Source organism: Equus asinus, chromosome 3 (genome assembly GCF_041296235.1).
Source record: "Equus asinus isolate D_3611 breed Donkey chromosome 3, EquAss-T2T_v2, whole genome shotgun sequence".
Lineage (NCBI taxonomy): Eukaryota > Metazoa > Chordata > Mammalia > Perissodactyla > Equidae > Equus > Equus asinus.
In genome coordinates, this window is record NC_091792.1 from 116,177,248 (window position 1) to 116,190,378 (window position 13,131).

General features: G+C 35.0%; 1 protein-coding gene across 1 annotated transcript; it reads right to left on the reverse strand.

The window, feature by feature from the left end:
• Positions 1-3,950: 3,950 nt before the first annotated feature.
• LOC106823745 (zinc finger protein 709-like) lies at positions 3,951-5,347 on the reverse strand. The gene has a single exon (XM_014829612.3). The coding sequence runs from the start codon at positions 5,039-5,041 to the stop codon at positions 4,301-4,303; it is 741 nt and encodes a 246-aa protein (XP_014685098.2). The 5' UTR covers positions 5,042-5,347; the 3' UTR covers positions 3,951-4,300.
• Positions 5,348-13,131: the final 7,784 nt, after the last annotated feature.

Below are 13,131 nucleotides of genomic sequence, written 5' to 3' on the forward strand. Positions count from 1 at the left end.
ACATTTTTATTTAAGTGAATCAGTTAAATAATCATGTGACCAACTAACATTTTCTATTTATAAATTTGAGGAAAATATTCAATAAGTGCTTATAATCGTTCCTCTTTAGATAAGTTATCCATTTTAACGCATCCCAAGTTTAACAGATCATCGCTGTTCGTACCTTGCGTTTGCACTGTTTAATCATGAAACATTATACAGCTGTCGTCCGTGGAGTTGTTGTGAAGCCTTCTTAAAGTCTTCACAAGGGTCTCTGGTGGCTTTTCCAAGCTCTGCTCTGCTTATTTTCCTCTTTGGATAACCTCCAGCTCGCAGCCGACTGCACAGCCTTCTATACTGGCTTTGGTTATTCTGAAGGAAATCAATATTGTAAAGGTTACACTACTTGGCCCTCATTTTAGCATTACTTTAAAGCAAAGAAAGGAACTGAGAAATAGGGTTTAGGATTAAGGTCTCCTCATCAAACAGCTTGCAAGAAAAAACTTTGTTCAAACTCACCATCCAGGCACTTCCATGATAAATGCAAAAGCAAGACTAAAATTTCTAGATTCAAAGCAAGTTTCTATATGCCTCCCACCAGGCTTGCCTCAAGCTGCTGAACTGGACGAATTCATATATGAACAAAGAAACTGATTATGAAATTGAATGGAATTAATAAAAACAAAACAATTAATTCAGGAATTATGAGTCATCACCATGGGAGGCAGAAAAGAAGAGGAGGCTAAGAAGAGAAAGAAAAGGAGAAATTTTACACACCTGAAAACTCCTTTTGAGCAAATATTGATTAAAATAATGATATCCTCCTTTATGTCTTTATTTTCTAAATTTTTAAAAATTCCCTCAAATGTAAATCTAAGTAGATACTGTTTTAAATGGTGAAATGGTGTGTTACCAATACCTGGAGCTATAACATTTTCCTGACCTTCTCAAAAAAGGCCATCTTCCCTAGGAGAACCTGAATGCAGTAGAATTTCATCTTCTGTCTATTGTGTTGCAACATGACAGAAGCCAGAACTTCAATTCTAGTTAGACATTGCGTTTTAGAGCAGCACTTCACCACCCATCTACACCCTTCGCTTTCGTAATGGCAGTGCTATGTCTGTAGGACGACTCAAGCTTGTGTGTTATTTTACTTTGCAGATTACTTTCAGCTCACAGTTCACTAAGAGAAACCAAATGCTTCTAAGAGAAATGAAAAAAGCAAAGCACCAATCAATGGCTCTTTCCATCTGCTGGTGTCTGATTACTATCAAGTCAGCGGCCGAGGCTCACTGGTCTTTAACTTAGAACGTCCTCTAGTTGGGCTTATCCCCATGCTAGCCAGTGATCAGGGTTTGGATCACTTCTTTATTGCATTTAACATTCAGCAAACCGCTTCCAGTGTTTTTATTTGCTTTTATCTCCTCATCACCCACAAACATCCAAGATTAGAAACATAATGCCTTATTACGCATTATATCATTGGAACATCCTCTGTCCCCAAAGAGAAATATTTACTGTTGCTGTAATGCATCCTCAGGGCTCCATGGTGTTAAATACCTCATAGAAAACTCTAAGGTTGGATTATGTGCATGATATACTCCTAAGAAAAGTGTAGAGTGGAGACGATTATTAGTTACTGATCCTTTGAACATCTCATTTCATAAATATATCCAGAAGAAAATAAAGATTCTCTGCATTTTGAAAAAAGTATATAGTGCATTAAAACATATCAAATCAGCATATGAAATTATTGATGTACATTAATCAGCCAGAGTGAGAGTTTAATGTTAGATTTAAATAGATTCATTTAGCTAGAATATTAATATCATTACAACAAGAATAATAAATTATCTGTTATCTTTAATGACAGGGAAATGTAGTATTATAGTTAATCAAATATTTGGATTAATGCTATTGTGCATATCATGTTTTTTTAATCGAAATGCAGCATATTAAAAGTGTTGTTAAAATCATGCTGAAAGGAATTTAACAGATAATGAGTCAGATAGCATTAGAGTGTTCACATTATCATCATTCTAAATAAATGCTGAAATTCTAGTTAATAGAGTTCTGATGACTATAATATTGGATGAAAGAGAAGTAAAGGAAATATCTACACGTTTCAATGATAAGCATTGAAATTTCAGAACCACGGTTATATCAGCAACTTTCTTAAAGAGTCCAGTGAAAGTCATTTATTCACTCATTTATCAAATATTAATTGAATATCACTAATAGGCCAGTCAGTTGGGTAAACGCTATAAATACAATAGCGGACAAGACACACACACTCAAGAAGCAAAGGGTTCAATGGGTAATTTAAACAGGTAAACATATTACCTATCCTACAAGGGACCTCTTCCACAGCCCTGCAGTGTCACAGAAAGATCCATGGAGCCAGCAGAAGAGGATGTTGAAGAGCATTTCGGGCAGCCTGGAAAGCAAGGGCAATAGACCAGAACAGAAAAAGCATAGACAGGGAAAAAAATGAAGTTTTAGCGTTAAGCAGATTTCAGACGATAAAAGGTTGATATCATAAACTGCAAAATTGTTTATGTTCATCTTAAAATATGACAATTACAAAAGAATTAGCTGGATGACATTGGATCAATGCCATACTGTGGACATTGTAGAAATAATTATTTGCTTCAGACCTTGTAATATGTCATAAAAAATAAATTCTATAATTTTTTTTTTATTTCACAAACAAATGGACATAGTTTTATTGACATACAGTCAAATGTTACTGAGAACACATCGAGGGAATCCATTCAAGCTACAAGTAACAGGAAACACACAGTCTTCCCAGCACACGCAAGGTGATTGTTCTCACATAGAACAACTGGGTCAAGGCAGCCACTGCACAACGCAGCAGGGAAACAAACTCTCAGGTGCTTCTTTTTATGTCCCATTGTAGATGCCATGGTGAAGCAGGAAAATGTGCTCACTAGCACTATCAATAGCACAAGGTGTTTCCTATACACATCAGACCTTATTCCATTATCATCTAGAGAAAAGAGGAATCAGACAATACTCCCACCCACAAAGGTCTGAATTAGCTTCCTGGTGGACACAAGAGGCCTTACAGAAAGACCCTAACTCGAATGGATCTTTGATGTAAAACTGGTGGAAAATGCATCTCTAACAATATGGAAATCAACTAGTTATTGGTGGTTTTCAAGATACTCTTGACAAGAAGGGCAAAGAATCCAGAAAAAGGGTTGGAAGGTGGTGTCCTTGAAGCTCATACGTAACTGTCTCTCTCCCTGTGTCGTCACTCAAAAATCTGCCTAAGGCCTTGTGTGCTTCTGCCTTCCAAATCTCATGTAAGTGAGGCCATTGGGCAATTCCAACACGGCACATAAAGGGGATGGATTCTTAAAGATCTAGCTCTTCAGATTACCCTCACTGACATGATGCAGTACAGGGGTGATGTGTCCAGCTCTAGATTTTGTTGCCCTGCCACAGGCCTCTACTTAATTCAAAGTCTATTCACCAAATGCCAGTCAGAAGGAAGGACAAACAGCAAAGGCCCAAATAGGAAAATAATTCACAGGAAGTACACTACTGGATAAACTTGCCATACATAATTTTTTCCAACTGTTTAATAGTACAGAAAATAAAAACAGGCTCCTCCACCCACCAACCCCAAAAAGGAGCTTTCTCTGAAACATGTACAATGTGTACAATGGATGAGGCACAAGCAGGAACTGTAAATACAAGGCCACTAAGAAAATCACAACAAATACAAACTGTCACTTTTCAATGGCCCCTTAACAGAGAAAAATTAAAACATTATAAAAAAAATAAAGATAAAAAATTATTAACTGATTTAAGGGAAAAGCATTACCTATGAATCTTATTTACTATTTATGAAGGATGACTAGCAGAATCATCTCACCTCAATATTCATTTCTGAAGTAATTAATAGAAATCCACAGTCCAATGTTGCACTTAATAAAGAAGTTTGATAAATACAATCTACTTACTACTTTTATAACAATTCTTTCCTATTGAAAGTTTTCTAGAAGCTCACATACAAATTAAATTCCGTGAAGCTTTTTCATAGGACTTACCTTTACATTTCTTTTTGGTGGGAGTTTCACACAGAAAGATGTAGGCCAACTGAAGTGTTTCTCATGCTGTTTACATTCAAGACATTTTTATCAAGTGAGTCCTTTCATGCCTTCAGGAAGAACTGGGATGACAAAATCTATCCCAAATTGTTTATGTCTACATGGTTTATCCTCTCGTGTGCATTTGTGCATATCCTCAAAAGTCTGCATGAGAAATAAAGCCTATCCCACTTTCCTGACATTCATGAGGTTTTCTCTCCAGTGTGAGTTCTTTCATGTTTTTCAAGAGAACTGGAAAAGGTGAATACTCTACTGCATGTTTTAAATTCGTAGGGTTTCTCTCTTGTATGAATTCTTTCATGTCTTGAAAGAGAACTGTTACAACTGAAGGCTTTACCACAGATTTTACATTCAAAGGGTTTCTCTCCAGTGTGACTTCTTTCATGGACTCGAAGATTACAGGAACAAATAAATACTTTACTGCATTTTTTACATTCATAGGGTTTCTCTCCAGTATGAATTCTTCCATGTATTCGAAAATAACTGGAAGAAGCGAATGCTTTACCACATTTTTTACATTCATAGGGTTTCCCTCCAGTGTGAGTTCTTCCATGTGTTGCGAGAGAAATGGTAGAAATGAAGGCTTTACCACACATTTTACATTTAAAGGGCTTCTCTCCAGTGTGAGTTCTTTCATGTATTCGAAGATAACTGGACGAAGCGAATGCTTTACTGCACTTCTTACATCCATACGGTTTCTCTCCCGTATGAATTCTTTCACGTACTTGAAGATAACTGGAACAAGTGAATGCTTTACTACATTGTTTACATTCATAGGGTTTCTCTCCAGTATGAGTTCTTTCATGTGATTGAACTAAAGTGAGATAAGTGAAGGCTTTCCCACATTCCTTACATTTATATGGCTTCTCTCCATATTTTTGATACTCATATGTTTTATGTTCAGTGTGACATCTAATGTGCATTTTAAGCAATGAATGATGCGTGAAGACTCTTCCACATGCACTGCATCCCCATGGTTTAGCTCCTGTAGTTTTCTTGTTCAGACTGAGATTTGGAAGAAGGCTGACGTTTTCTCCACATTGACTACCCTCTTCGCTTTCACAGTCTCCCTACCCTATGCTTTCTACTGAGGCCAGGTGCCTGAAGGTTTCCCACATCACATCTCTGTAGAGTTTCTTCCGGGAAGGATCCAGTAAAGCCCACTCCTCTGGGGTGAAGTTCACAACCATGTCCTCAATGACCACTGACTCCATTGCTGTTTCCCGGGGACCCGGGGTCCTTCCCGCGATTCAGCACACGTCACAACGCGACAGAGTCGGCGGCTGAACACCGTGGGGTCTTTTAAATTCTATAATTTTTATAACCAAAAAAGTTGCATTTTATATCTTTTGTTAATTCTACATCTGATCGTTAGTACTACCTCCTGCTAAGAAGGAGATGACTCGAGACCCTGGTCTCAGACTACAGTTCCTTTAATAGATTTTGAAGATGACTATACAGTAATAAGAAATTTACCAAGGTCACTCCAGCAAAATTCAAAGTATTTATTACTAAGTTAGACTGAGTACACTTAAGAGGGTGTGGGGAAAATATGCTAATAGTAAGATTGAAGGACAGAAATTAGAATGTGGGCTACAGGACCTAAATATATCCCTTGATTTACTTCATTGCATAATTTATTCATAAATTACATATATATATATATTTACTGTTTACAAATACTCAGTAGCTACGATGTGCCAGGTTAATTGTGTAGTCGCTGGGTACACTGTGGAGTGATGAACAACACGGGCCACATCCCTGACTTTATGGAATTTTCATTCAACTGAAATATAAGATTTTTACTATGGGCCTTAGTTTAAAATTATCTGAAGTGGTAACATCCATTTAATTTGGGTTAAATCACCAACTGTAGGGGTTGCGTGTAAGATTATGGGGCAAAGATTTTATAGCAAACACGAGGAAGGAATGGTCTGTGACCTATAGTCTGAAGGCATGTTTTGCTTTTGGTAATGTAGGTAGAACCTTCAGCATGGATTTACATTTTGGAATTTGTTGTCAACATTGAAATTTTATGAGGTTTCATTAAAAAATGAGGATTCTTAAATTTTCCTTAATCCTTAGAAACTGACCGTGCTGGTCTCCTGTGATCTCCTGGGACCTCTGGGCTGTTACAGATAGTGTGTGCACCTCTAGAATTGGGGCAGGGGAAAGGATGCTAACTTTGAAGTAGAGCCTCACAGTGCAAAATTCATCTGATATGCCATAATTTATGTTTTTTTAAAGACTAATTTCTTAGAGTAGTTTTAGGTTCACAGAAAAGTTAAGAGGAAGGTACAGATATTTCCCATATACTCCCTGCCCCCACACATCCATATCCTCCCTCATTGTCAGTATTACAACCCCTCCTCTCCAGAGTGATACATTTGTTGTACTTGATAAACCTACACTGACACATCATCGTCACCAAAAGTTCACAGTTTACATTTTGGTTCACTCTTGGTATTGTAAATTCCGTGGGTTTGGATAAATATACAGTGACATAAACCCATCATTATATTAACATAGTATTTTCACCATCCTAGAAATCTTCTGGGCTCTCCCTATTCATCCCTCCCCTTGCCCAACCTCTGATCTTTTTACTGTCTCCAGAATTTTGCTTTTCTTGAATGTCCTATAGTTGGAATCAGACAACCTTTTCAGATTGGCTTCTTTTACCTAGTAATATGCATTTAAGATTCCTCTATGACTTGGTTTGATAGCTCATTTCTTTTTAGCACTGAATAATACCCTGTTGTCTGAATGTACCACAGTTTATTTATCTAATCACCTAATGAAGGAAATGTTGGCTGCTTCCAAGTTTTGGTAATTATGAATAAAGCTGCTATAAATATGTGTGTACAGTTTTTTGTGTGGACATAAGTTTTCAACTCCTTTGGCTAAATGCCAAGAAGTGTCTGATGCTTCTGGTGGATCATATGGTAAGAGTATCTTTGGTTTTGTAAGAGATTGCCAAACTGTCTTCCAAAGTACCTGGACCATTTTACATCCCCACCAGCAATGAACAAGAGTTCCTGTTGCTCAGCATATTTGCCAACATTTGATGTTGTCAGTATTCTACATTTTTGTCATTCTAGTAGGTGTGTGGTGGTATCTCATTGTTATTTTAATTTGCATTTCCCTGATGATATATGATGTGGAGCATCTTTTCATATGCTTATTTGGCATTTGTATATCTTCTTTGTTGAGGTGTATGTTAAAGTCTTTGGCCCAATTTTTAATCCAGCTGTTTGTTTTCTTATTGTTGAGTTTTAAGATATTTTAAGAAATTTTAGTAACAGTCCTTCATCAGATGCATCTTTTTCAAATATTTTCTACAAGTTTGTGGGTTGTCTTCTCATTCTCTTGACATTATCTTTGGCAGAGTAGAAGTTTTTAAGTTTAATGAGGTGCAGCTTATCGATTATTTCTTTCATGGATTGTGCCTTTAGTGTCGTATCTAAAGAGATATCATCATACCCAAGGTCATCTAGGTTCTCTCCTATGTTATCGCCTAGGAGCTTTATAGTTTTGCCTTTTGCATTTAGGTCTATGATCCATTTTGAGTTAATTTTTGTGACTGGTGTAAGATCTGTCTCTAAACTTATTCTTTTGCATGTAGATGTCCAGTTGTTCTAGCACTATTTATTGAAAAGACTGTCTTTGCTCCATTGTATAGCCTTTGCTCCTTTTTCAAAGATCAGTTGAATATATTTGTGTGGGTGTATTTCTGGGCTCTCCTTTCTGTTTCATTGATCTGTTTGTCTATTATTTTGCCAGTACCACACTATCCTGATTACTGTAGGTTTATTGTAAGTTTTGAAGTTGTGTAGTGTCTGTCAGTCTTCTAACTTTGTTCTACTTCCATATCGAGTTGGCTATTCTGGGTCTTTTGCTGCTTCATATAAATTTTAGAATCTGTTTGTAATTTATATCACAAAATAATTTGCTTGGATTTTGATTGGGACTATATTGAATCTATAGATCAAGTTGAGAAGAACTGATGTCTTGACAATATTGAGTTATCCTATCTGTGAACACAGAATTTCTCTCCATTTATTTAGATTTTCCTTGATTTCATTCATCACAGTTTTGTAGTTCTCACCATATATATTTTGTACATTTTTTTAGATTTATACCTAAGTATTTTATTTTGGGAGGGTGCCAATTTAAATGGTATCATGTTTTTAATTTCACATTCCACTTGCTTATTGCTGATATATAGGAAACCAACTGACTTTTGTATGTTAGTCTTGTATCCTGCAAACTTGCTATAATTGCTGCTTAGTTCTAAGAGGTTTTTTGTTGATTCTTTTGGATTTTCTGCATACACAATCATGTCATCTGTTAACAATGTTTTATTTCTTCCCAATCTGTATACCTTCTATTTTCTTTTCTCGTCTTACTGCATTAGCTAGGACTTCCAGTTCAGTGTTGAAAGGAGGAGTGATAGAGTACATACTTGCCTTATTCTTGATCTTGGTGAAAAAGCTTCAAGTTTCTCATGACTAAATATGCTGTTAGCTGTAGGTTTTTATAGGTGTTCTTTATCAAGTTGAGAAAGTTCTCTGCTATTTCTAGTCTACTGAAAGTTTTTATCATGAACCGGTATTGGATTTTGTCAAATGTTTTTTCTTCATCTATTGATAAGATCATTTGATTTTTCTTTTTTAGTCTGTTGATATCATGTATTTCCTTAATTGATTTTTGAATTTTGAACCAGCCTTGTATACTTGGGGTAAATCCCACTTGGTTGTAGTGTATAATCCTTTTTATATATTGTTGGATTTGATTTACTAATACTTTGTTGAGAATTTTTACATCTATATTCGTGAGAGACAGTGGTCTTTAGTTTTCTTGTCTTGTAATATCTTTGTCAGGTTCTGGAATTATGGCAATGCTGGCTTCATAGAATGACTTAAAAAATGCTCCCTCTGCTTCTATCCTCTGAAATTGGTATAATTTCTTTCTTAAATGTTTTGTAGAATTCACCAGCGAACCCATCTGGGCCTGGTGTTTCTCTTTTGAAGAGTTATTAATATTAATTCAATTTCTTTAATATATATAGCCTTATTTTGTTGTCTTTTCTTCTTTCATTGGTTTGTGTTTTGTGCAGCTTGTGCCTTTCAGGGAATTAGTCTATTTCATCTAGGTTATCAAGTTTGTGGGCATAGAGCTGTTCATAGTATTCCTTTATTAATCTTTTAATGCCCATAGGCTCTGTAGTGCTGTCCCTTCTTTCATTTATGATATGAGAAACTTGTGTCTTCTTTCTTTTTTGCTGAAATAGACTGGCTAGAAGCTTATCAATTTTAATGATCTTTTCAAAGAATCAGTTTTTGGTTTGATTTTCTATTTTCAAGTTCATTGATTCTGTTGTAATTATTCTTTCTTGTCTTCTGTTTACTTTGGGTTCAATTTGCTCCGCTTTTTCTACTTTCCTAAGGTGGACACTTAGATGATTGATTCTGGCTCTTTCTTCTTTTCTAATATCTGCATTCAATGCTATAAGTTTTCCTTTAAACATGCTTTCCCTGCATTAGTTTATGTTTTAAAATCACGAATTTTATCTTCCACTCCAGTAGAATTAATACAGCATTCTTATTCTGTGTCTTTGTGTGTTGCTAGTATGCCTTATGCTGCATAACCCTAAGGATATAAACATCACAGATAAGAAACACAATGCTAAACTAATAGTTTTCAATTTGGTTGAAAATATAGCCTGAGAGGAGGGACCTATTCTTTGGACTACCAGAAATTCCTTTCTCTCTTAACAATTACCTGTTGCTCTAATACAGTTTTTACACCATTACTGGTATCCAAGGAAATGATAGAGCCAATTGTCCAGCAAGTTACCAAAATTGGAAGAAATATTTGCTGCATAACATTAAGCTTAGGTTCAAAATGTTGTGTGAAGACATTTTCTATATTTTTGAAAACCAACATTTTTGGTGTTGTGTAATCTATGGCCATGGAAGGGAATGGTACAGTAATAATATTGAAAATTTTAAAATTGAAACTATTTGTGGGACCATCTTTGTTATGAAATCTTTAGAAAAGATCGATTGCTGGTAAATGGTTTTAGTTAACCTGAAAATGTGTTTGTTTTCCCTTCCATATTGATAGTTTTCCTAAGTACATGATTTTATATTGACAAATATTTTCTCTTGTCACTTTGATGTTATCAATGTAATATTTTCTCTGCTATTGAAGAAACTGCTGTCAGTCTAATAACCATTGATTTGTATGCGGTATCTCTTTTCTATTTGGCTGCTTTCAGATCTTGTCTTTGGTATTCTTTGGATATGAATTTATTTATTCTGCTTGGAATTTGATGTCCTTCATGAAACAGAGGATTGATATTTTTCACCAATATTGAAAAATTCTCATCATACTTTTTAATATAGCCTCCCCATTGTTTTCTTTATTCTTTTCTGGAACTCAGATTAGACGTATGGTACACCTTCTTGCCTTACTGGCTGTGCATCTTACCCGAGTTTCATCTTTTGCTTTTGACTGTGTCATGACTTAAGATCAATCTAGTAAGTGTTTCTACACTTGTTTCTAATCCACTCTTTAAACCATCCTAAGATTATATTTTATTTTTTTGTTTTTAATTTTGACACCAAAACATTTAATTACTAGAAGTTTAAATTAGTTTATTTCTAAATCTAAACACACAGTAATATTCTGAATTTTTGTCATCTCTTTTTCTTGCTCATTTAAAAATTTTGTATACATTATTTCAAAACTTTCTACATACTTGCTTTATAATCCATGTATAATACCTCCAATTTTGAATTATTTGGATATGAATTTATTGAGTACTGTTTTGGCTAGCTCATGCTTATGGTGGATTGCCTTCTCATGGCATTTGTTACTATGTTCTTATTGTAAACTGGCATTTATCAGTACTTCATCTACGTGAATTATGAAGCATCTATGTTGAGGGATGACTTCCTATAAGGGTCCCAGAACCAGCCTCCTATTCTTTGTGGAGTCATTCATCTCTACACATTTATGTTCCTAGAATTGTTAATAAATATGAGAAATTATGGCTTCTGTATTCAGTGCCACTCTGATATTAGCTTATGTCTTGTTTATTACGTTTTCTTATTTTTTGTTAACATCCTTATGTCTTGTGAGTTCAAAAGTATTTTTAAAATATGTTTGCTGTAATTTGTCTAGCATTTACCTGGCTTCATTATTATTCTTCCCCCTCCCCCCAAATATCTATATTACCACACTTCCGGGAGTGGTGTTCAGTCTTAAAGTCATATCAGTCATATGATTTTTTCTCAAAATTTTTGCTTACTAATTCTTACTTACGAAAGTGTATAAAACAGAAATACTAACACAGTAGTAAATTTGTCTCTGATTAATATTCCCTTGATATTCAATAAAATGTTAATATTTGATTAGGAATCAATAATTTATTTTTAATTAAATATTAAGAATCATAAGATTTTTATTATTGACGTTCATGGACAAGTTATAATGCTCTATTGACTTTTTTACAGACTTGCAGGTGTTTTCATATGCAAATGCAACAAAAATAAGCTATTATTCTAAATATGTAGAAATTGATTCATTCAGACAATGAAATGTCCAATGAAGTTTGAACACATAACAAAGTGTTCCTCAAATGAGTACATTGGGCCAGCAACGATGCAATATAGAAAGATACACAGTAACTTAATCCTACATGGTAGCAACGGACACAATATTAGTTGTTTCCTGAATACTAAAACCATCTGGAAGGATCTCAAGCGGATTTCCTAATTAAATTAATGAGATGCCACCATGGATAAAGCCTCACTGTGGACACACCTTTATAACTTATATAAAAGGCTAACATTTAAAGTCTACCTTAGTAGAAGGACAGAAAAGCAAGCTTTTTCAGGCACATACCTGTGCCCATAAAGTAAAGAATATTGATTTTTTCTCAATAAGTTCATGGTTCATAATGTTCATTAACAGAGAACAGACAAAATAAAATATAAGAATCATAGTGAGGGGCTGGCCCCGTGGCCGAGTGGTTAAGTTCGCGCGCTCCGCTGCAGGCGGCCCAGTGTTTCATTGGTTCAAATCCTGGGCGCGGACATGACACTGCTCATCAAACCACGCTGAGGCAGCGTCCCACATGCCACAACTAGAAGGACCCACAACGAAGAATATACAACAATGTACCAGGGGGCTTTGGGGAGAAAAAGGAAAAAATAAAATCTTAAAAAAAAAAAAAAATAAGAGATAACAACCCAATAAAGAACTAAACATTTAAAAAAAAAAAAAAAAAGAATCATAGTGAGTTCCTTCAGAACTTGAAATTGTGCCCAAAACTACAATCTAGCACATCAAAATAAAAACCAGAAGGCTTCTATTTGCCTCAGCAGGGTTAATGAGCAAGATGGTTCTGTGCCCTATAGAAAATTAGTGACCCTATTCTCCAGGCAACACAGGCCAGAGCATTCCCCATTAATGATGAAATAGACAGACGGTCCTCATACCTCCTAAAGCCTCCAGAGAAGCAGTATAACTCCAGGTTAACAATAGATAATGAGGACATTTACCTAAGTTTTGTATTGATGTGATTTATAGGTCCTTTCCTTTCTAATTGTCTGTCAAAATCTAAAAGTTCCGTATTTTTCCCAAACGTAAAATCTCCTTCTGATAAAGATATTTTCAGACAATCCCAAAGTCTTATATCATCCATGTTGCACGATTCTTTGAAGACTAACTTTGGAAGAATTAATTCATGTTGAACACGAAATACTTCTAAGATCAACATGTAAAATTTTATCAATCTTATTACAAGATGACATTGTTGCCAATTTATGATTTTTACCAGTAATAGACTTCCTTATTTTTTTATATTACTCAATTCTTCAAGGCACATATACTGAATATATTTTCTTCTATAATTTCCATAAATTTATTTTTTCTAAAAATTATAATTTTCTTTATGTTTTATCTTAGTTTCTCATGCATTTGTATATGTGTGTGTGTAAAAGAA